Source organism: Charadrius vociferus, unplaced genomic scaffold, assembly GCF_000708025.1.
Source record: "Charadrius vociferus isolate BGI_N301 unplaced genomic scaffold, ASM70802v2 scaffold467, whole genome shotgun sequence".
Lineage (NCBI taxonomy): Eukaryota > Metazoa > Chordata > Aves > Charadriiformes > Charadriidae > Charadrius > Charadrius vociferus.
Window position 1 is genome coordinate 1,521,864 of NW_009649309.1, and position 23,915 is coordinate 1,545,778.

At 42.7% G+C, this 23,915-nt stretch overlaps 1 protein-coding gene across 1 annotated transcript; it reads left to right on the top strand.

Annotated features, from left to right (window-relative positions):
- The first annotated feature begins 16,088 nt into the window (after positions 1-16,088).
- LOC104290305 (chromosome unknown open reading frame, human C11orf24) lies at positions 16,089-23,322 on the top strand. The gene is made up of 3 exons (XM_009889392.1): positions 16,089-16,245; positions 20,857-20,973; positions 22,150-23,322. The coding sequence occupies exons 1-3, from the start codon at positions 16,089-16,091 to the stop codon at positions 23,178-23,180; spliced, it is 1,305 nt and encodes a 434-aa protein (XP_009887694.1). The 3' UTR covers positions 23,181-23,322.
- Positions 23,323-23,915: the final 593 nt, after the last annotated feature.

The window sequence follows — 23,915 nt, forward strand, 5'->3', positions numbered from 1 at the left end:
AGGACGTATGTTTATACAGATGTGCTCTACAGATGTTGATATGGAGTGTCCAAGCCCCCATAGCTACCTCTATTATTCCCTAAATACACAGAGAGGGAAGGTGAGGTTGTCTGTGTACAAGGGCCATTTTTTTTATTTATTGAGACATTAAACAAGTCCTCTTCACAACCATCACTGCTTCTGCTAATGATGACCCTCTTGACTCTGACTGTTCAGGAGAGTGTTGGGATTGCCTTCCCTGAGCTCCAGGGGACTTGGTGCCAGGACTGGAGAACTGCTTATGCAATAGTTCAGCAAAACACTTGAGTGCGTACTTTAGCTAGAGAAGGTGCACTGCTTTTAGATTTCAGGTTGTTTTAGATTTAAAAAAAGAAAAGGAGGGGTGAGGAAAAAAGTGATTTGATGAAATTTGCAGTTGATTTTGCATGTATATTTGTGTTGGATTTATATTTGTTTGGCTTGGGGAGACTTTGCAGCACTTAAACTAAATCTGGGTTTAAATCCACTTAAATTAAACACCCAATACAACTTGTGTGTGGAGACCAGGATGAAATCTCATTAATTTTAATAGGATTAAGCATGTTCTTTTGCTGCGTCATCTTCTCTATCTTTCTTCCTTTGGCTTCTCTGTATTAAAAAGCAGAATAAACCTTTCCACTCTTCCATCTCTTTGTGAAAATGCTTTGACAGTCTCAGAGAAGTGGCCCTTATGCTTTCAGCTGTAGTCCTACTGTATCCAGGCTTTTATTGGCTTTTGCTTCCCCTAAAGGTGCAATAATTCCTGACAGCAAGAAAACAGTTACAAGTGTTCGCCTGGTAAGTTTCTACACTCAAAAATTATTTTTTTTTTCTTTTGCTCCCTCTGGACAGATTTGATACTGCTGTGAAACAAGTCCATTAGCAGAGGGAAATTTTGTAGAAGTTAGCAGGAACTGAAGCATATGAGGATGGATGAGGGCAAAATTCATCCCTATTCATGAAGCAGGAATAAATTAAAGAACAGGGAACAAAGGTAGAAGCGTTACAAATGCAAACTGGTTGAAGGGAAATACTGGCGATCCATTTAAGGTCAAGCAAGCCATTAATTGGAGAGGAGGCTACTTCGTGCATTTGTGCTACCTCTTCACTTCCTTATTTCTCACTGTACATCATCCCCTGAATCTTAATATTCTCTGGTTTTAATTTGGATGTGATTTCTGTTACAGGAACACTCCTCTTCCCCCTCTCCTTCAGAAAAGACAAGCCCCACGGCAGGTATTACTGGATGTTCCTGAGATGCTTTAAAAGACACTCATACTAAATATATGCTTTCACAGGAAAAGTAGACTGTCTTGTAGCTCATGCACTAAGCTGGATTTCAAGAGACTCAGTTTTCATTTCCAGCTCTTACCAGTTTCTCCTATAGCTATATACAAATGGCTCAGTCTTCTCATGCCTCTTTTTCGACCCTGAGATAAGAGAAAGTTGGTCTATCTTGCCTATGCTCTGCTCTTTCAATCTGATGCCCTGTTGTACTATGGACCCTTGTTACAAAGATTGGGCTGGTGTATTTGTGTCAGCAAAGGTCCTTTACATCATCATCCTTTTGATGAAACTTTACATTATCAGTGTGTCTTTTTGCTTGCAGTAGCATCTGGACTTAAGTTCTCATATATCTAATTAAAAAATGAGAGCATGGTGGAAAAGAAGCTCGCTAATTTTTTTGCCAAAAGATAAACAGGAGATTGGCTTGTTAATGATGGGAGTTTCTGATGGGTGAGAAATGCCCAGTGATAAGTTGAATTTTTAAATGTCCAAGCAAAGAGCATTTATTCCTTAGATCTCTACCCACAGTAAATGGGTGCTAGTCTAATTATTAACTTAATAAACAATAAGTATTGCTATAAACATTTCTTCTGCCTTTCTCAGCTGTGCTGATCAAGATTTTTTTCCTGCTGGTGAATTTTCATGTGGGTTTCTGATGCTCTTTGACCTAATGAGGCTTAAAAAAGGAGCAATGTGCTTCTGTCCTTGAATTGAAAGCGTTCTATGCCCTAGTTCCATGTGTTTTTTTAAAAAAATGTTTGGAAAATATTGCTTTCATGAGCATGATGAAAAGTGCTGGGACTATAGGCATGACTAGCTGGTCTGAGTGTGGAAACTTGAGGCCAGCTTTGAAGACAGCAAACATGCTCCCTCCTCGAGTGTTTTTTGCCCTTAGTTCTTTTTTGTTAGTGAATTCTGATTATCTAGAGCTTTACAAAATGTGCAAAACCTATTTAATCTTTCCAGTTCCATTTTATAGTGAGGCTTTTGTGGGATAGTCGCAGTGTCTTCCTTGGCTTGTGATACAGATGGTATAGTGTCTTTACATCAGCCTAAGCAAATATTGTAGAGCTGCTAAGCCTGATGCATCTCAGATGCTGTCCTGGTTTGAGGTAAAACAGGACCAATTTTCTTTAGTAACTTCACTTTTTAGCTAGGCCTCCTCTTTTAGTTAGGCCTCTTTCAGCATATTGTGCAGAAACTGTTCGCCCTGAGAGTGGTAAGACGTATGTTTATAGTTGATGCCAAGCAATGGTGCGCAGAGAGGCTCTTGCTTATACTTTTTGCTGTAACAACCAAGGCCAGCTAACTTTGTTATTTGCCCTGTTGGAGGGTCTGAAGCAGAAAAGCATAGAGGAGTTGCTCCTAAGGGGACAAGCAGACAGAACAGGTGACCCAAAACTGACCAACAGGGTATTCCATGGCCATTAGTGCAGTCCGTATGAAGTGTCCTTCGTTTCTACATTTGTAGAGGCGTCTGTCCTTGAACTGGTGTTGTGACTTCTGTTCTGGGTGTCTCTTGTATGAGGAAAGGCTGAGAGAGCTGGGACTGCTCAGCCTGGAGAAGAGAAGGCTCAGGGGGATCTTATCAATGTATGTAAATATGTGAAGGGAGAGTGCTCTTTTCAGTGGTGCCCAGTGACAGGACCAGAGGCAATGGGGGCAAACTGAAACACCGGAGGTTCCCTCTGAACATCAGGAAACGCTCTCTCCCTGTGAGGGTAACTGAGCCCTGGCACAGGTTGCTGGGAAGGTTGTGGAGTCTTCATCCTTGGAGATACTCAGAAGTCATCTGTACATGGTCCTGGGCAACTAGCCGTGGGTGGATTGGACCAGATGACCTCCAGAGGTCCCTTCCAACCTCAACCGTTCTGTGATTCTGCGAAAATTGTGCAGAGAGCTTCTTTAATGTCTAACTGAAAGACACAACTCTGCCCAAGCGACCTGGTGCAAAATAAACTTAGTTTGCATGGTATGTAGGTTTCCATGTCTCTAGAAGTGCTTCTGGCCTTTGTCATCTGAACTGTATGTCAACACACACCACCACTTCTGAGCCTTTATCAAACAGGGTGCAGTGGACATTCGGTCAATAAGAGTTGAAGGACTTGTTCATCAGTCAGCTAATTGCGCTGTGTTAGTGGACCTTAAGTGCATGAGACTATCTGCGCGAGGTGAAAGGAGAGGTCTGTCTAGTACAGAATTGTCTTCAACAGTGATCAGTAGCGTCGGAGAGAGACATCATCCTCCAACACTTGGTATTGTGAGACCCTCTGGCAGTTCGGCTAAAAGCCAATATCCTCCCACTATTCCCTTTCTCTTCAAATCTTTTGTGCGCATTGACTAGCAGAGGCCCCAGCACAGATGTCTGGAACTTTGCTGGTGGCCACTTGTCCTCGTGAAAACCTATGATTTCTTTCTGCTCTTTGTTCCCTATTCTAATCAGTTATCAGTCCATGCAAAAGCTGTTCTTTGTAGCCAACAGCATCTTAGTTTGCATTAGAACTTTGAAATGGTCCCTCACCAGACTCCTCACCCTCCCTGTGTTGACTCTTGCTGAAGCCATGAAGCAAGGCAGTAATTGACAATAAGAGCAATTATATCTTCACCTATCATGGTGTTTTTCAAGAGATGGCCAACAGGTTTACATTTGCCTTGTAGATATGGCAGAATCCATGTGTGGCCTGCAGTGACCATGTCTGAGATGGCTGCAGTAGGCATGTGCTGTGGCTGAAATGCATCACTGATGATTTTTGGGGTATACCTGGCTCTAGCGGGCACATCTTGGGCAATGAAGCCAGCAGGGGAATGCAGTGTTGTGAGTCTGCCAGTAGTTACACAATGTAATTTTGTGTAGGTGACAGGTTCCACTAGTTCTGCTCGACTTACTCTTATGTATAAGATTAAACATATGCTTTGTTTGTCTGAAGAATTGCTGCCTAAGGCAGATGTGCTGACATGGAAACAGCTGATAATGTTCTTCAGCAACACTTGCTGCTTGAGTTTGAGAAGCATATGGCCTGGATGGAGCTGTAATGCAGATGGCTTTTGCTACCAGCTGACTTGAAAAGCAAAAGAACAAGAGTTGGGTTTGTTTTCTATTTAGCAAGCAACTTTTAACTGGATCTAGTGTATTGATAGATTCCCATCTGCTGCTTTTCTGCCCATTGCAAAGGGAACAAGGATTTTTGGGCTTTGAAAATCTTCTAATGTCTAGAAGAGGGATATGTGTTGATGCAGTGAAATCCATTCAGGAAATTAAAATCTGTAACAGAAGTGGATTTCCAGTTCTGATGACCCATCCTCATAAAGAATATCTGAATGTAGGAGAGTTTTAGTATAAAATATATACAGAAAGTTCTGGTGAGTTGAGGGGTTTTGTGAGTTTTGGTTGCATTTTTTTTTTTTTTTTCCCCTGCATGTTTTGGCAAGCAGTTCTTTCTGGGTGGTATGTTCTCCACTTGGTCTCTGACCCCTTTGAAAGTGGTAACATGTAAACTGTGGAGTGGGCAAGCTGTCCCCTGGGAGTTGACCAAAAAATGCAAACCCTTCTGCTAAATGATCTCTTAGGTTATTGCATGTCTTGGGACAATTTATTATTTTTTTTTTAGAACCATATTGAAATCAGTAAGATTGCACGTGCAAAGGTTCCTTCTGGAGTTAAAATACGTGCTTCAAAACTGTGATTCATGAGGTATATCCCACGGTGTGCTTGAGCATTCAGTTGCTTCTGAGCAAGATACAGTGAATGCCATCCAATGAATATACAGCTGTAACACTGGATTTAATATGGCAATTCACCTGCATAAAAGATGTCTGGATGAAGGAGAGAATTTGTAAATAAGATACATGTACAAATTTATTTCAGTATTTTTCTCTCATCTCCAGGAAGGTTGTTGCTGAAGAGAAGTGAAGGAAATGTGCTGCACGCTTAAAAAGCAAAGATTGAAATGGTGGGCGTGCAGTTTAAGTGGTTAGAGATTGTTTGATGTTGTAGACATTAATATGTGAGAAGAGAGAGTTTTCTATCTTGGCCTATCAGTGCTAGTGGATTTGCTAAGCAAGATTTGATGCATAATTCCTCTTCAGATGGCTGTCATTAAAAAAAACCCAAAAAAATACCAAAAAAAACCCCCAGCAACCAAGCAACAACAACAAAAAAAACCCAACCCCCCAAAACCCAATCCATGCTGTGAACATCTAATCCTCGCTGCAGGACACTTTTTCTGCTCTGTTATCTGCTTGGGCAGATTTACCTCAAGATACAATTTCAGGCAATTGAAGTGAAAGCGCCCTCCTGTAACATAGCTCGTATGTGCAAGAAGCTGAGTGTTGAAACAGAAGCTGGATTTTGTTGGGATAGCTGGTGGAGGCAGAAACACTGCTTTTTAGGAGAGAGGAAGCCTTTAATTTTTCCATACCTGCAAATGAAACTCATGAAGATCCTTCCACTGAATGCAAAATGTACTTGACTGTTCAGTTACAGCCAGGCTCTCAGGAAAATTAGTGAGTTTAAAGTGTGAGCGGTTATGATAACTTTGTTTAACCCTCCTGTAGATGCTTGCATTGTTTGAGATGCATCTGATAGGGGAGATGGTGTCTCCTTGCCCTGCTGAAGCTCATGCTCCCTGTGTCTCTGGCATCATCATTCTGAACTCCAACTCAGGACCTGGAGTAGAGCCTTTTCTGATGGTGAAGAGGTGTTTCACAGTTTGTTTGTTTGTTTGTTTTTTAAAAAAAAAAAAAAGAAAAAAAAAAAGAAACAGTAACTTTGGAATTACAGAGGAGAGCTGGAAGAGCTGAGCGTTGTTGCCCAACATCCAGTGGAAATGTTCTTTTTCTTGTTTGTCTGTGTTTGAAAGTTGGTGGCTTCCTACTGCTGCAGCCTGATGCCCACCAGTTGATAATGAAGAAGGTGAAAACCTAGCATCAGTTGCAATCGTCCTTCATATTGCCTTGACAGAGCACCTTGTGCCCAACCATGCTTTAAGGCTAGGGGAACGAACTTTCTCTGCTTCTCTAATTTTTGGCCTTTTCGAAGTGAGCATTGGCATTAGGTTTACCAGAAACAACTTGGGAAGTTGCTCTTCCAGATTATTACTGAGGTGGCCGCAGCCTTCCACAAAGGACCCTTCTCCCTCAAGTCCTGAGAAGATGCTTGTTCTCCACTAAACTGACCCAGAATAGAGAGGGAACCTGAAGAGAAGAGGAGACTGCTGGTCCTTTGACCCATGCAGTCACTTAAAAAATAGCTCTGGAGTTTTCTCTGATCTTCTTTGGAAACTTTCAGGTTTCTTGATGATTTTAAGAAGCAAATGCACTTCCTAATAGATGACAGTTATCATGCCAGAACATGTATTATGTCACTCTCAGGTTCCTGTTTTTCTGTACAAATGACTGCTGCTTATGGGGCAGTTCTTGGTTTACTACAAATCACAGCTTTCAAGTAAAGCAGAATTGATGCCAGTTCACCTTGCGTACCTGGCTCTAAACTGATGCCATTTACTGGTGTGATTTACTGCTGCTTCATGAGTAGTTGAGCTGTCTCTAACAGGAGCAAGAGCAGCTGAGAGGGCATGGGTGGGTTTATGGGATTTATGGGTTTATGGCTGATGGGGCTCTCCAGCCTTCAAGCTGGACTTGTTTGTCTGATGTCTAGTTCTGAGGATCCTAAACTTGCTTTAAAGGATGAGGCTGAAGAAGTCTTGTACCTCAGTCCTGCCCACCTGGGTCCTTGCTCTACTGCATTTATAGCCTTTTCTCATTACAGACTTGCAGAGACTCTAGCAGCAAACTGGATTTGGAGCAAAAGGTGGGGGTTGGGTGGCAGGATGTGCATGTTAATTCAAGTGTGAATTATTTAATTTTTGGCATGTCTTTTGTTTTGTATCTTATTTCATTCAGTCCCAGCCCATTCCACCTGTTGATTCCTGACCTATAATGGTGTTCTGCTGCGATCTGATGATATGAGACAGGTTTGTATTGGATTATGTTGGAGCTGAAGTCTTCAAAATACCATTCAGTGTATTGAAGCAAGTGGTAAGAGTGGCTAGTGGTAAGCGAGCAGTACTTGTAGTGTGGCTTTCATGTGGTTGTCCTTATCCTTGTTTTTGTTGTCTGTGCTTGGACAACCGCCCCCAGGCATTCTCTTGACCTAGATAATTAGTGTATGCTGAGCTCATCTTAGGACCTGGGTGGGCTGTTCTTGTTGGTATTTTGGCTTTCTAGTTCACTGTTCCCCTCTTTACAGGATCAGAGCGTCTTTAGAATAAAGTTTGTAATGGGTTCAGTCTGTGCTGCTGCTTTTACATCACAACTCTGGAGGAGTAAGAATCACCTCTTGCTTTTGTTTCGAGTCCAGGTGTTACAAGTTGAGAGAGAGGTTTTGACTTTGTTTTTTCCATATGCTGTTGCTGTACTGCTGAGCAAAAATTGGGGACTAAGATTAGCACTGGGGCATCCAAGAGTGCTTCAGAAAATATCTGTATTCAGACCCCATTTTCCAGTCAAATACAGAACATGAGAGAGATTATGGGAAAACGTGCAGTTTTTCACTTCCATGACTTTGGTATACGCTAAACTGATGTTTGTGGTAGTTGTAATTGCTCTTGGTGAGCTGCTCTGCTGACTGTCTGTAGATGCCTGTGATATTCAGGTAACCCTATGGAATAGTTTTGGAGTCCTCGTCAGCAGCAGACAGATAGACAGACCTTCCATACAGAGCTCAGAAAGGTTCAGAAGAGCCTGCTACTGTCTGTGCAGTCCCTCTTCCGTGAATAAGGGGCGCTTTGTACAAAGACATTTGTACTGAAAAAGCTTCGAGGACCTCAAACCAAGCTTATTTTACATTGGCCTTTTAATCTGTTAGCATCAGGACTCAAATGAGTTTCTCTGAAACTGAAAAGAGGGAACCTAGAACGAGGTAGGAGAGCACAGCTGCTGCCCTGTTGCTGCCTGGGAGACTCAAGACCCAAGAGCTGAGCTGAAGTGCTTCTACAAATGCATGGCAGCCATGGACATCCATGAGAGTAAGGAGAGGAAAGGATGTTTTTCCTCTAGGTTCTGATGACCCATAGGTTTAAATTCAGGTTGGTGCGTGACTTGAGGACTTGCTGGATATGAAGAACCTACCAGAGGGAAGACCAGCAAGGATGAGGAGAGCTGCTACTGCATTTGATTCTCTGTTTGGGAAAAAAAAAAGACTTGGCCAATCTTCCCCGCCTACCCTGCATTGTGATTTCCACGTCTTTCAAGCTGTCAAAATTACAAAGCAGGGAAGCATGTGCCAGCAACCTTCATTTAGTATTGCTACAAATGTCTTCCTGGCTTGGGCAGTTCGGGAACAATCTTTTGATTTGTTCTAACATATATATGGTGAAAAGCTCCCCAGTATCATATTGCATTGTAATAAGCTGGAATGTCTTTTTTGCTGCATCTCACCTGGCAAACATTCTATATAAAGCTACTTTTGTTTTTTAACCAGAATTATTAGCTTAAAGAGAAGAAACCTCCTATAATGTAGGAGCCTTCAGGTTGTTTTGCTTGTGAGGATAACTGGAGGTGGAGGCATGCATCTTTTGATTATTTTTCTATTTATTTTTTTTTTTTAAATTTGCCCTATTTCAGGATATGCACAAAGATCCTACTTCCTTGCAGAAAGGAGAAATAGCCAAAAATGCTTTTCTTCCTTCCAGTTCTTTTAGCACTGAGCAGAAGTTCCCCTTCAGTCATTGTACTGGGACCATGTTTTGGCTGTCTGGGATCTGAAATTTCTTCTCCATTCCTAAACTATCCACATCATTGCCTGATGCTTTTGTAACATATGGTGCCATCACTGCTGTGCGTAACCCTGCTCAAAACCATGCACAGGCTTAAATTACCGAGCAAACTTGCAAAACCTTGTGTTCTGGATGGAGATGTGTCATCTGTTTGTACATGCCTAAAATTAGTATTACAGCCACATGAACCTATAGAGGAGCATAGTGATTTCTCAAAAATATCTAGAGTGAAACATAGCATTGAAACTATCAACTTCAGTGAAATTCAACTTGACCTGTATTGCCAGGAAATTGCTGACTGTGGTAAAATTCTACAGGGCAGGAAGTGGGTGGGTGACCAGACTTTAACACATTGGCAGTTTTATTTGCTCTAAAAGTAACACTTGGTTAATTGTACCTTCAGGCTGAAGTCACAGCTTGTTTACGTCTCTGTTAGCTCCAAACTTGGCAGTTATGAATTTAATAGCACCTCAGACACAATTTATTCCTGTGCACGTGCACTATGCTGGTTCTAGCTACTCATGCTGTCTTGCAGCAAGCACGAAGCACCCATGCTGCGGAGTACCTGCTTCTGCAGACACTTAGAGAAACCAAAATCATGAGCTTGCCTTTTACCTTTCTTGATCTCTGCTCTGTATTAGCTTGATGGCTGCAGAAGTCATCTGGGATGGTTTCTTTGAGGGTCCTGTTGAAAGCTGTTTAATTTGAGACACATGGTATGAAATACCCTGCGTATGATCTCCTGTTCCCATGAGACAACAGCATGTCTGAAAATTTGCTAGCTGCTTCGGGTGTGGATCAGACCAGGAAAGATTGCGGTTGAGCCATAGTGCACATTTTTATTGCTTGGAGGTATTTTTGTTGACAGATTTATTGTCCAGTCACAGCTTTATGCAGTTGGCAGTTCATTTTTCTTTATATTAAAGCTGGATTGTTTCACATATTCCAAAACAAGCCACATTTTCATAAATGAAATAGCTGTCTGGTCATTTTTCACAGGAGAAGTGTCCCACTGAGTAGTACTTTTCGCCGTGCAGAACATGGTGCTAATACGGGTGAGAAAGGATGATGGATGGGTGATGCTGGTTTGAGGGTTTTAGGCTTTAATATTTATTTTCTCAGACACAAAGTATGATGGCCATGAAGCCTCAATGATGCCAATTTGGGCTGTCCTCCTTAGTGGGGTTACAAATGGATAAGCAACATCACCCTAATCAATGTTGTTTGAAATAATACTCTGAATTGTTTTTTTGCACAAATTCCTTGGCTTGACCACAGAGAGATCAGCAAGAATCTGATGTTGACCCGTACAGTCTGTTTTGACCTGTACCGGCTGTCTCCCATACCATCCTCATAGGTAAGCTTAGGAAGTGCGGGTTAGATGAGTGGGTTAGTGAGATGGACTGAGAACTGGCTGAATGGCAGAGCTCAGAGGGTTGCGATTAGGCCATTTGGAGGCTTGTAACTAGCAGTGATCCCCAGGGGTCAGTACTGGGTCTGGTCTTCAACTTAGTCATCAATGACCTGGATAAGGGGACAGAGTGTACCCTCAGCAAGTTTTCTGATGACACAAAACTGACAAGTGGCTGACATGCCAGAGGCTGTGCTGCCATACAGCGCATGTGCTGCAGAGAGGCTCTGCTGCCATACAACAAGACCTGAACAGGCTAGAGTTGAGTGGAGTGGAACCTCATGGAGTTCAACAAGGGCAAGTGTAGAGTCCTGCACCTAGGGAGGAATAACCCCATGCACTGGTACAGGCTAGGGGCTGACCTGCTGGAAAGCAGCTGTGCAGAGAGGGACCTGGGAGTGCTGGTGGACAAGTTCACCATGAGCACTGTGCCCTTGTGGCCAGGAAGGTCAGTGGTATCCTGGGATGAATTAAGAAAAGCATGGCCAGCAGGTCAAGAGAGGTTATCCTCCCTTTCTACTCTGCCCTGGTGTGGCCACATCTGGAGTACTGGGTCTGGTTCTGGGCTCCCCAGTTGAAAAAAGTCAAGGAACTACTGCAGAGACTCCAGCAGAGGACTATGAACATGATCAAGGGAACAGGGCACCTCTCTTATGAGGAAAGGCTGGGTCTGTTTAGCCTGGAGAAGAGAAGACTGAGAGGGAATTTCATCAATGCTTAGAAATATCTAAAGGGTGGGTGTCAAGAGGATGGGGGCAGACTCTTTTCAGTGGTGCCCAGAGATAGGACAAGGGGCAGCAGGCACAAACTGGAACACAGGAAATTCCATCTCAACATGAGGAAAAACTTCTTTACTTTGAGGGTGACAGAGCACTGGAACAGGTTGCCCAGAGAGGTTGTGGAGTCTCCTCTGGAGATACTGAAAACCTGCCTGGATGAATTCTTGTCCAGCCTGCTCTAGGTGAACCTGCTTTGGCGGGGGGGTTGGACTAGGTGATTTCTGAAGGTCCCTTCCAACCCCTACCATTCTGTGATTCTGGGTAGGAACACGATCTGGAGATCGTGTTTTAGTTTGTGCTTTTCTGGGATGTACGTGTGTGGGGTGGGTGCTCAGTGGTGTCTCTGAGTACAAATGGAGCCATGTGGGACAGGCTAGAAGTGTGATGGGAAGGCAGAAATAAAGCTTATTGCTTGTAATTATAAATGGCAGTTGTTAAGTTGGGAACAGTGATCTGCAAGGAATTGTGATTTTTTTTGTCCTGGATGCATGGGATTGTGCTAAGGTGGAAGAGACCAAAAAACCCAACCCCTACCTGGAGGTTCTGATATTTAATACAGCATCCCAAGCATCATCTGGAGTGCATTAAGGTATGACTGCATCTGGTTATCCCCTTGCTGGACTTGAAAATAAGCTGTTTGCTTGTCTGCTCTACTTACAGTCTGTGTATTGTGTTTGTCTACTTCACATGCTCAGTCTGCAATTCACAAACGGATTTTTATAATTGACTAAAGAACACTTAAAATGATTTTAAGTTTGTATCTAGCACCCCGAGGGAGGGATTATCATTTGGCCCCTGAGGAGACAGTGTTTAGTGAGAGGGAAAAGGGAGACAAACCTCTTGTGCCTGAGCTTGGTGTGTCCCCCCTAACTGATGCTGGCCTAATCCAGAAAGACTGCCAGGTGCTTTGGAAGAGGTGAGAGGCGTTTACTGGGATTTTGCTTTCCTCTGGAGCCGTTGCAGTCAAGTGAGACCAAAGTCAGCTGTGATGGGAAGGACTTCTGGTGGGTTAATGTGGTTGGGGATACCAAGCATCTCTGCACATAGGGGACAGACAGCTGTGTTAATGCAACAGCTTCTAGACACTGAATGTGATCAACATTTGATCTTACAAATGTATGTAGTTCTTGGGTCAGTTGAGATTAATTAAGATTATTTTATTTGTCCTAAAAGACTGACATTTTAACTATAATTATCATATTCATGCATATATGTAATGCTGCTATATCTGCATTTCCAAAATGCAATGGAAGATGTTTATTCTTTGAGGGTTGGTTAGTGTAACTATGAAAGTATTAGTAAAGGTAGGGGGAAAAAAACCTATAATAAGAGAGTGGTCTGTATTCATATTCATTGCTGTTATTCTTTACTATTTTCTTTAAAACAGTAAACATATATATTATTGCACAGCCAATTCATTCTCAGGGACGCTCCTTAGGCTATAAAATATTGCTTCTTGTAAGCCTTTTACCTTGAAAAGAGGCAGCAAACATAAGCTGGACTCTCTTAAACACATAAAATGTAAAATTTACACTTAATGATGTATTTTTTTCTTTTTTTACTGTGAGTCAGATACTGCTTGCTGAATATCTGCCTGTGACCTGTGAACTTTACAAAAAGGGCACTTATTTCTACATCATGTGGTGGGAGTGGAGGTTGACAAATGGTGCTCTGAGTGTCTTGGTGAGTTACCTATAGTGTCCATGAGGGAACCCAAACTGCTTGCTTTAAGTTGAAGGATTCAGAGTTTAAAGCAAACTTTTGCGATCTGTCAGCAATAAGGATCTGCCTGCTCTAGGAAAATCTGTTGTGGGCAGAGTATTTCACATCTTCCCTTGCTTTCTTTCCCCTTTGCTCCCAGTCCTGTCAACTGGATTTTTCAACAGTTAAATTACAGCATATGTTAAGAGCATGCTAAAGACTTAAGGCAAACTTGTGGAAGTGCCTTGTAATACAGAACAGTGGGAAAAGTACTGAAGTTGTCTTGGTTGAAGAAGACCAATTAATTTTACCAAGTCCTTCTGGAAAACATTGCACTGCTTTCCTGAGCAAAAGATGCCTGTGTACTGTGTTGCGGGGGCTATGGTTGTGTATTGCAGAGGTCATCTCCTCTCCTGTGCTGATTCTTTAAAGTCCTGCTAAGGTGTACTTGGAAGAGCAAGTGATGAGAAGGAATGAGCAAAGTCAGTCTGATTTGTGCATATGCAGTGTGAAATGGGAGACCCCAGGGAAGCTGGTGCTGGCTGGACACCAGGCGCAGTCTCTGGTACACAGGACTAGATGGGGCTGGTGAGCTGCCTTTCCTAGGCAAGACTAATTTTGTCAGGTCAGTCTTAGAAATATTTCCAGCTGCCAGGTGGGATGACCCAGGCATGAACTTCTGGCTGCAGTGAGAAACTTGCTCGCACAAAACAAGCATGGTGCTGTGGATACTTCAGGGAGAAAGCCGCAGAGGAGTGCATGAGCTAAGGTCAGTGGTGCATGTACCCTACAGTCCAGTCCTTTCAGGCTCCCCTCCTCTCTGGGAGGACAGAAGATGTAGAAATGCTCCATCTATTTTCAACAGGTAAAATAACTCTTTTTACTAGAAAAAATAAAAGGGCAGGAATCAGAGAATCATAGAATGGTTTAGTTTGGCCCTTAAAGATCAAAGAGTCCCACCCCCCCTGCCATAGGCAGGGGCACCTTCCACTGGACCAGGTTGCTCAAAGACCCTTCCAGCCTGGCCTTGAACACTTCCAGGAATGGGGCATCCACAACTTCCCTGGGCAACCAGTTCCAGTGTCTCACCACCCTCACAGTGAAGTTCTTCCTAATATCTAATCTAAATCTACCCTCTTTCAGTTTAAAAACACTACCCCTTGTCCTGTTGCTATGCTCCCTGATAAAGAGTGTCTCCCCATCTTTCCTGTAGGCCCCCTTCAAGTACTGGAAGGCTGCCATGAGAGCCTTCTCTTCTCCAGGCTCAACAACCCCTACTCTCTCAGCCTGTCTTCATAGGAGAGGTGTTCCAGCCCTCTGATCATCTTTGTGGCCCTCCTCTGGACCCACTCCAACAGGTCCATGTCCTTCTTATGTTGGGGGCCCCAAAGCTGGATACACTACTTCAGGTAGGGTCTCATGAGAGCGGAGTAGCGGGGCAGAAATGCTCCCTTTATCTGCCCTGTAGCCTGAAAGTGCCCTTCTTATGTGGGGGAAGAAGGAGGCTTTGAGTTCCTTAGGGAACTTGTAGGGCGACTAGGGATGCTGAATTTGAGGCACTGCATTTTAGTACCAAGTTTTGTCCCCATCTTTGACTCTTTGATAGTCCTGTATGTTGTGTGTCCTCTGCAAAGCTTGGGTAGCTGTTTATATTTCACCCTTTTTCAGGCTGAGTGGTTTTGAGGCTAAAACTCTGTTACCCTGTTCAGGGCTTCAGGATGTAGAGTAAGGAGGAAAGTTTGGAAACAAAAATTTCGTGGTATGAAGCATCAAAATGTTGCAACCTGGGAGTCAAAGCTAATAAATGTTATCTTGGGCTTTCTTGGACGGAAAAAAGGCTCTCACTCAGATTCTTGAATTCACAAGCATGGCTGGGACTGGAGTTGAGAGCTGAGGGCAAAACTTCGTGCACGGATGGCTAAATTAGGGTCTTACCTCTGTTACTGGTGACTGTTGGACGTTTTTCCATTATGCTATATATACTATTCACGCATGCTGCTCATTCTTTGTTGTGAACTGCCTTTGTGTCTTCAACTGCTGTCACCTCCGAGATGTCACGCAAAATTGATATCAACACTCTTTGAAGGCCATGACATTTCTTTCCATAACTGCAGGATGAGGACTCGAGCTTGCTTCATTGATGAGGAAGAGGGTTGTCCTTTAAAAACTGTTTAGGGAAGAGACTTTCAATTAGTCTGGTTCAGGCTGAACTGTTTGGAAGCTCATATAAAGCTTTAAAAAGTTTTGGAAACAAGAAGGTAAATCCAGGTAGAAGCTGATGATCTGCTCTGAAATCAATGGGAGCTGCTCCAGTGACTTCAAGGAAGAGAGCCCATCCATTGGGACAGTGTCTTGTGTGTGCGTTGGTAATGAAGAAAAGACATTGCCTATTTGTTGTTTTATGTGGGGAAATGAAGGCTTACTGTGGGTGTGAATCTTCTTCAGTAACAGCTGATGTGTCTGTGTAATGTCTTGGAAGACCTGAAGTATTGGCTTTTGCTTGTTTTCAGTCAAAGTTTCTTTTAGCTTTTTGAAATGAGCAGGAAAATCAAAGCAGGAATTGATCGAGATTGATGCGCGGTTTTGATTGACTTGGTGTAAAGGCAGGGCCAGGGCTATAGTTCCCCATATTATCAGTATGCTCAAGCTGGTGCAAACTGTTCTGCTAAGCCTGGGAGCAACATTACAGAGTGAGTCAAAAGGCGTCATGTCTGTGCTGCCATATGCCTGTGGGCTTTGAGTGGCTTTGTACACATGGCTTTTGACTTGAGCTGTTCTCTGCTGGGGCCTGAGGGAAGAAGAGTGAAGTACCCTTTCCAAAGAAAGAGCCTCTCTGTGAATTTGGGAATGTTTTTTTCTTTTCCTGCCTCTTCATCATGTCCTGTATGTTGTGTGTAATGAGACCTGCCTGCCTTTTGTGCTTTTTGTTTGTTTTTTTTTTTTTTTTTCTATCCCTGCTGATAGGAGTGTGTTTAGTAGAACACTCTTGATATAAATTGATAATTTTCTCTTTTTTTTTTTCTTTTTTTTAATAGGTATATTGCAGCAGATCTGAAAGTGATAGAAGAAAGAAGTGCTCCTGGGAAGAGAAACCTCCCTGCAAGGCCAGCCCTGAAGATGTGGACTGCCATTGTATTCTTCCTGCTCATTTCTTTCTGTATATGTGAACATAGTTTTTCTGTCCTGAAAGGGAGAGGAGTCCACGTAGTGCGAATAAACAGGCTTACAATTGAAAAGCTGTGTAGACAGGCTTGTCAAAGCCCAGGTGCTTCAGGTGAGGTTCTTGTCCCTTAGCTGGAATTCCAGCTGGGTTTTCTGTTCCTTAAAAGTCTCCTCTGCTCCCCTGGCAACTGTCTGTCTTCATTCCAGTTATTTACGGTTATGGCTTCTCTGTGCAGTGCTGTGGTGCTAAATAATTTGTGTCAGCTTTGGTTAAATTGAATCCAGAGCAACTGTTTCCCAGGGCCCTTCTAGCTTCTGTAAGAAACAACATGCATGTGCGCTTGGTGTGTACTGGTAGCGTGCAAACAGTGTTAGGTCACTTGACTTGAAGAATGATTATTTCATGCTGCCAGATGTTTGCAAGTGAACAGTGCTGTTGTAGACAGCTGCACTAGAATGAGTAGTCTTTACTTACTGGTATTTATGTGTGTTTTTTAGAAGAAAAATTTGTGTGCCTTAGAAGAAACCGGTTGCATCCTGCAACCAAGCACAGGGTTAAACAAGTTCGGGGAGATGAGAGCCTTCTGCTGTCTGCCTCTGAGATGTCTTTAAAAAGCATTAAACTTCTAAATGAGTCTTTCAGAGTTGTCCACGTGAAGGTTCCTATCTTATCTAGCCACATGTAAAACTTTGTAGCACCTACAAACAACTGGTGATGCTGTGAAGTAGCACCTACAAACAACTGGTGAAGATGAGACCTTGGCTCAGGTGGATGAATGTCTGACACTCAGATTGACAGGAACATCATAAAGATGCCTTTTTTTAATGCCCAGTGGTTTCAAATGTTTATTTTAAATATGAGATGTCCCTTCATAGTGGAAAGAAAGCACCTTTATAAACTAAGCATTTTATTTAGGAGGTAAAATATGAGTGGGTTTGTCTACTGGGCACCAGAGCTGTGAAAACTTCAGCTTCTGCTTTGTAAGTTGGTAAACCCTAGAGAGGTGATGCATTCACACTGACTGTGCTGCTGCTTAGGGTCTGTAGCACTGCGTGTTTGTCTGTTCCACTTGAGAATCTCTGAACACTGTGCACGTGTCATCTTAACCTCCTGATATCTTGATAAGGGTAGAAAAGGTGCTATCGGCTGCCTCTTCCAGAGGAGGGATATAAGGAATTTAGTTAGTCTGCGATCAGGGCTGGGAGATGATCTGAGTGCATGGTTCACCCTGTTGCTGACTTCAACAACTTTTTTTATATCCTTTACCTTGTTCTTTCCTGATGTGTTTTGTAAAAAACAAGTCCAGTTGAGTGTTAGCTTTGGGCAGAGGGATTTGAGTCTAGAATTAGATGACCTGTTCCATCTTCAGGGAAACCATGCAAAACAAAACCCAAAAGTTCAATCTTTTCAGGTTTTATGTTCTGTATTAAACCCACTGAAGCAATTTAATTCCTATTTGTTACTTGATGGCCAGCCTGTTGCACTACCTGTTGTCAAGGGAGATGGAGAAGACACAAACTCTTGGCTTAAACGTATAGCCATGCGCAGAGAAATCATCTGGAGAAAAGGGCCTGAAATGGTTTTTTTTGTTTGTTTTGGTTTTTTTTTTACAATTAGCTTTAGATTTTAAGATCAGCTTTACTGCTCTTGTTCTTCATTCCCACCTTCCCCAACTACGTTTATTTTTGTGCTTTCTTTCATTACAGGCATGAAGGCTGAGACTTAGATGTCAGAATAGTTATGCCTATGCAATTGTCAGTAAAGGAACAGTGGGTGTCATTTTTTTTTAGGTATTACAGTGTTAAGTTGCAGGCCAAGTTTGCATGGGGAGACATCTTAATATCTACCTTGCTTGGAGAAGTGGAAAAATAACATTCCTAGCTGGTTGGGCTCTCTTCCGTGGATGTAATTTATACCCTTGCTCACATAATATCACTAACTTAGAGAAGTAGTGCAACTGTCACAAAAAGAGCTGCTTTTGCCAGTACATTCACATCTCAGATGTGCCCTGTAGAAAAGGGAGTGGTTGCTGGTCTAGCTATTCCAGTGTCACCTTTGAATATCCACACCAGAGGCCAGGATATGTAGTTAGCAAACTAACATACCGTAAAACAATTGTAACAGTATCATGAGACAGTTTGATGCTTTAGTTGCGTGCTAATAAAAGCAGCAAAACTCTCTAGGGGTGACAGCATGGGTAGTAACTCTAACCTCTGTATGTTGTCTAATACAATGGGTTCAAGTCTCCAGATGCTGCTAGGGTAAGTGATGCACATGATGGAAAAAGTGCCTATCTGAGCAAAGGTCTGGCAATGCAGGATTCCCAAATGCTTGATGAACCTGTGTTGCAAGGTAAGATAAGCTCGTGCTCTTCCCTTTGCATCCGCGGCCAGATTCAGAGCCCTCCCTGGTTTCTTCTGTGGTGGCCAGTCCAGGGCTGGAGGGGAACATCTTGGCCATCTGAGCAGTCTGGCTCTGACAACAGAGCCACTTGGCCATACTTCTGTGAATACTCTGGGGAAAATAAAGGGAAAATATGACATGGCTGCAAAAGCAAATATTCCTGCTCCCTACTTCCACAATACATCTGTTTACGTGGCTTTTGCTTGCATTTGGGCAATTTTCCAGTAACAGCAGGCTTAAAAATGAAATAAACCAGTTTGGTAGGGCAAGACTTTGGCTTCTGCCTACATGGTTTCCTTTCAAAATAGCTCTGAAGAGCTTTTATTGTCCTTCCACATTCTATTTTTTCTTTTTTCCCTCCCATCTCCTAATTGGAAGTGAGCAAAAAGGAGCCACTGGGTGGCCCATATCTTGCAGTAGACACACCAGCTAGATCCTCCATCTGGAATTGCATCAAAGGGAGTAATAATCAGTCCAGCTCAATTAGAGGTATCTGATTCTCCTGGGGAGCAACAGGGAAGTCATGAGCAGCTGGACACCATCCTGATGGCAGCAGAAACCAGGATGCTGTAACTGTGCTGACCCCATTAGTCTCTTGACCTTTTTGAACTGACTGACTTAAATATGTAACCAATGTAAGATATGCTGCCGGCTTTTTGTTTTTCCCTTCCCAAGAAATGAGAAATAGCATGATTTACAGTAGTAGATAGTCTGCATTTCTTCACTAGCATGACTTAGCAAGTGAGGAACGGAAGGTAGGATTGGGAATCGGGGCACATCCAAACATTCCTTTTGTTTCTGAGGAGTGGATTTTAATTTCTTGAAGGGCTGCTGCTGTATCTCCTGCTCTCTGTGACTGTAGAAGCATTTTGCTTTATCACTTTTTAAGTCCCATTTTTTTAAAGGCTTTGAATGATTCCAGTCACTTTCTTAACATTGTATCAGTCAGTAAAATTCTACCTTTGCTAGTTTCTTTAGGGCTGTCAAAACAGACTGTGGTTGTTGGTAAAGGGATTTCTCCAAGTTCATAAATATTCCACAAGCCCTTTTAATAACTGTGGTAACATTTGTTTATGAAAAGTTCAAGCTTCCCATAGCCTTAATCCTCAGTGAGGGTAACTCTTTGTAGATAAGAGCTTTAAATATAGCCATATGTACCACCTAGGCATGTTTTTTGCCCTTTCTCACAGTTCTAACAAAACACAGAAATGAATTTCTCCTACTGTACACAAGTTCCCTTTAATCCACTGATGGGTGTCCAGTGGGCACACATCTGCTTCATCCCAGACTGAGCACTGTGGTGTTTTCTTCTGTGGTTTGGGTTTTTTTTGTTGTTGTTGCAGCACGTGTTCCAGAACTACTGTCACATGCTACTGTGGTATTACATAAAATCATAGCATAATTAAGCAGAAAGGGACTTTTGAAGGTCTCTGATCCGAACCTGACTTAGATCTGGCTGTGTAAGACCTGATGGAGAGTACACCTCTCTGGCCCCCAGCCTAGTGTTTGAATGTCCTTGTGGTGGAAACTGATTTTTCCCCTTGATGTTGAGTTTTCCTATAAATCATCTGGTTCAGCCCCTCAGATATCTAGTAGTCTCCCTGGGACTCACTCTAGTACGTCAATACCCCTCTTGTATGCTGGGGAGCCCAAAACTGGGTGCAGTGTTTGAGATGTCTCAGCACTGGTTAGAGGAGGTTCATTCTTTCCCTCAAAGTTTGGTTATGTGTATGTAGACATGCCTAGAAAAAAGTTAGTGAGTTTGAAGGAATGTCAGGAGAGAGAGTTCCTACTGTGATGAGTTTATTTAGCTTGTGTTGGGATTTGACTTAGTAAAACACAATTTCTGTGATGGCTCCCATGGCTAATGGTATCATTGTTCAGTAAATGAAGAATAAATTTTTGTGCAACTCTAAGGACTGAGATGAGAGCTGTCTCTCATGGGTGACGAGATGGGTGTCTCCTTGGTTTCAGCTCACTTTTTTCCCTGCCCCTCTCCTCTCCCCCCCCCCTTAAGGCATCTAGATGAATGCCAGCATTTAGATGGGTCCAAACTATAGTGCACTCTTTGTCCCTGATGGGGTAAGTGAACTGCTGTTGTTAGAAGATGTTGGTACCAGAAGACAAGCAGGTGGGTAGGCTGTAGCTGCCACATTGATTTCATTGGCTTTCCAGTTATTTTCACTAAGGCTGAGTTGGGATCCATTAAGGCCAGACCTTCCAGCTTTTTTTTTTTTTTTTTTAATTCTTTAATTACACCCATGGAGCAGTGTGTTCAGTATGCTGTGTGTAGCAACACATTTCCTCTGCTGTTTTCAGGTAACCATCACTGTAATTGGTCTGTGCCCTACCAGAATCGCTGCATCCTCTTGCAGTGTCACCAGCTGAGTGTGTGCCAGAATGCTGGAGAGCAAGACATCAGAGATCTGCTTGGAGGTAACACCATGCTTCAGGCTCCTGCTAAAGCTAGGATCCTGATCCTTTTGCCTTAAATACCTATGTGTAGACCTTGACTGGCTTTCAGCTGAGGGAGATGGGTTGTGAAATGCCTGTGAGATGATTCTGTAGGTAAAGTCTGTTCTCTGGAAAAACTGTTTCACTAGCTTTCTAAGGGCTCTGGCACTTACATGTGCATGATGGGTCTTTGAGTAACTTTTGTAACTGTTACTGAGTAACAGTTTGTCTCCACCTTGAAGACATCATTCATTCAAGTCATTTGCATTCCATACGCTGTCCTTTGGAAAATAAAGGCATAACAAATGTTTTTATATTTCTTAAGAGAAAATAAAATGTCTTGGCATTGTTTTTTCTGAGATTAACAGGATTTTGTGCCAGAGGCAGCAGGCTGCTTCTATAATCAGAGCAGCCTTAGCAGTAATTGCTCATGGTAACTTTCGAGTGCCAGAGTCTTCCATTTCAATTAAGTGACACAACAAGACAGGCCTTGTTGGTAATTGGGGAATCAGTCTTGTAAAGTATGTTTCAAGAGTTCGCTATACCCAAGTTTAAAATGAAGAAAGTTTGTTCATGGTTCTTTTGGGTTGGCAAAGGTTTCTCTGCAACGTAGCAACCAGACCTTTGATAAGCAGATGGGATTTATGTCACTGTAAATCTAGATCACTAGTTGTGAAGGAAATTCTTCTGAAGGATGGAGGTGTAAGTGGAAACTTCCACTCAGTTTTGAGAGGTGAAAATTATTAATGTAAGCATGAAGCATTGTCAATGCTATGTAACTTTGATAGCATGAGTCTTCTCAGGAGCTGGCATTTGCAACACTGCTCCTGTTGATAATGTGCTTCTGCATTGTAGCTCTGTACTTCATTACCCCCCTTTTGTGGAATTAATTCCCTGGTTGGGCAAATGCCAGAGGTCTGTGGCAAAAAAACAAATAAAAAAAACCCAAAACCAACAACTCAAAACCCCAAAGGGATTATATGCAATAAAGGCAGGGTCTGAGTTTCCATGTTCTTGTTGACTTGAGGACTGATTTATTCCAGTTGTACTATGTGTACTGCAGAATACATGTTCTGGTTTGTATGTTGGGGGTATGAGATCAGATTTGAGCTTGAGAGTTTTATTCTTATGAAACTTATTGGTTTTGTCTTTTTGAAGAAATTGTCAGTGGGAAAAGGGAAACGGTCCTGTTTCACCAAAGCTATCCACAAAAAAAGGAGAGGATGGTGAATGCAGGGGCTGACCAACACAACGTGGAAAACCTGTTTTCCTCAACAGCACGGACTCACAAGATTCACTTGAGGCAGTTGTTTGGGAATGAGAGTGAAGATGTAATAACAAATGCAAGAGAAACATTTGTAAGCAATGTGACGACCACCACAGGGATGAATACCACTGCCACAGCCATAACAACAGACATTACAAATGCAACTGTCCTCACTACAGCTTATGAAACAACTGCCAATGCCTCAAACGCCCCTGGAGGTTCTCATCGCCTTGCTGAAGCCATGTCGTCCACTGCCTCTTCTCCTACTTCTGGTAACATCCCTGCTTCCACTTCCAGCCATTACATCAAGTTTGTGATCACCGCCAAAAAATCAGGCAATAGTAACTCTGGCTCAGTATTGTCCCCCTCTTCTCCTTCTGCTCCCCTCACTGTCATTTCTGAAGCAAATACTCAAATGCCTCAAACAAAGCAGTTTAACCCAGCCACCACCACCAGCGCTCCCCGCTCTAGTAGCCCCACCACTGTTGGAGCTGGCCTGAAGACACTGAGCACAACGTTGACCACCCTCATCCCACAAGATGCAGGAACATCTTCCACTACTTCCACTCATGCCATGGTTTTACCTACTGCCTCTACCACAGAAACTACAACTGGGCATGGGATAAAGTCATCATCTCACATTTTTTCAACAGCCACAGCTCCAGCAGATGCACCCAAAACAGCTTCGGCCCCTGCAGAAACTCAGGACAGGGACAATGAGTATCTTCTCATTGCTGCTGAGCCCCTGACTCAGTACTTAGTGGATAAAAGTTCACTTCTTGCAGTGCTTTTAGTTGGTACATTCTTTTTCATAACTATTATAGTTCTTTTCCTTATGCAGGCCTATGAGAGCTACAAGAAGAAGGATTACACACAAGTGGATTACCTTATCAATGGAATGTATGTGGACTCAGAAATGTGAAAGGGTGATGATAAAACAGTGGGCAGAGAGATGGAAAGGAGATTGAGAGCCTGCCTGACTTGTTTTTCTTTCCTATTTGCCTATAACACAAACTGAAAGTGCTTCCAAATTTACTTCTGGTGCAATTGAGGAGAAATGCCATGTACTGTATTAAGAAAAAAAAAAATATATTTTTTATGCAACTGTGCAGCAGGTTGTTGTAAAAAAAAAAAGTAATTTTTAAAACTTCCATAATGCACAATAGCTTTGGCCATTATTTTTCATTGCGAAATAAACCTAACAAGAGGTAAACCATCATCCTTGGAAAATGCTGTGGCGCTTTTTCAACTGTTTACAGTGCAAGTTCCTTGTTTCGTGTGTGCTCCTCTGGAAACAGAGCAAAGGATGCTCATACCTTTTGCAAAGTACTCTGAAATCGACAGATGAGAAGTGTGGAGTATTGCTGCAACAGGGAACTTCTAATCCAGTATGTGTCATATTTCAGTGTGCTTCTTGCTTGTAAAGAGGTCTGTTTACAAGGCGTTGTAAACTCTGTTTACTGCTACCCCAAGATATCTTTTCACTATAGAACAGATGGTTTAAGAGCCTCTGCACTTAAATAATCTTATTTTTGTATTCACTTAATAAATGGGGCCCTGGAAGGGCATATCTTGTTGCATTTCTGTTTTCATTCCTGTCTCTGCCAGTTCAGAAGCAGGCAAGTGGGCTTTTGGGGCTTAAGCATATTGGCTGTAC

Coding starts and splice junctions, on each gene's coding strand:
- LOC104290305 (XM_009889392.1), top strand. CDS start 16,089: ATGTGGACTGCCATTGTATTCTTCCTGCTCATTTCTTTCTGTATATGT. Junction 16,246..20,856: donor TCAAAGCCCAGGTGCTTCAG/GTGAGGTTCTTG, acceptor TGCTGTTTTCAG/GTAACCATCACTGTAATTGG. Junction 20,974..22,149: donor CATCAGAGATCTGCTTGGAG/GTAACACCATGC, acceptor GTCTTTTTGAAG/AAATTGTCAGTGGGAAAAGG.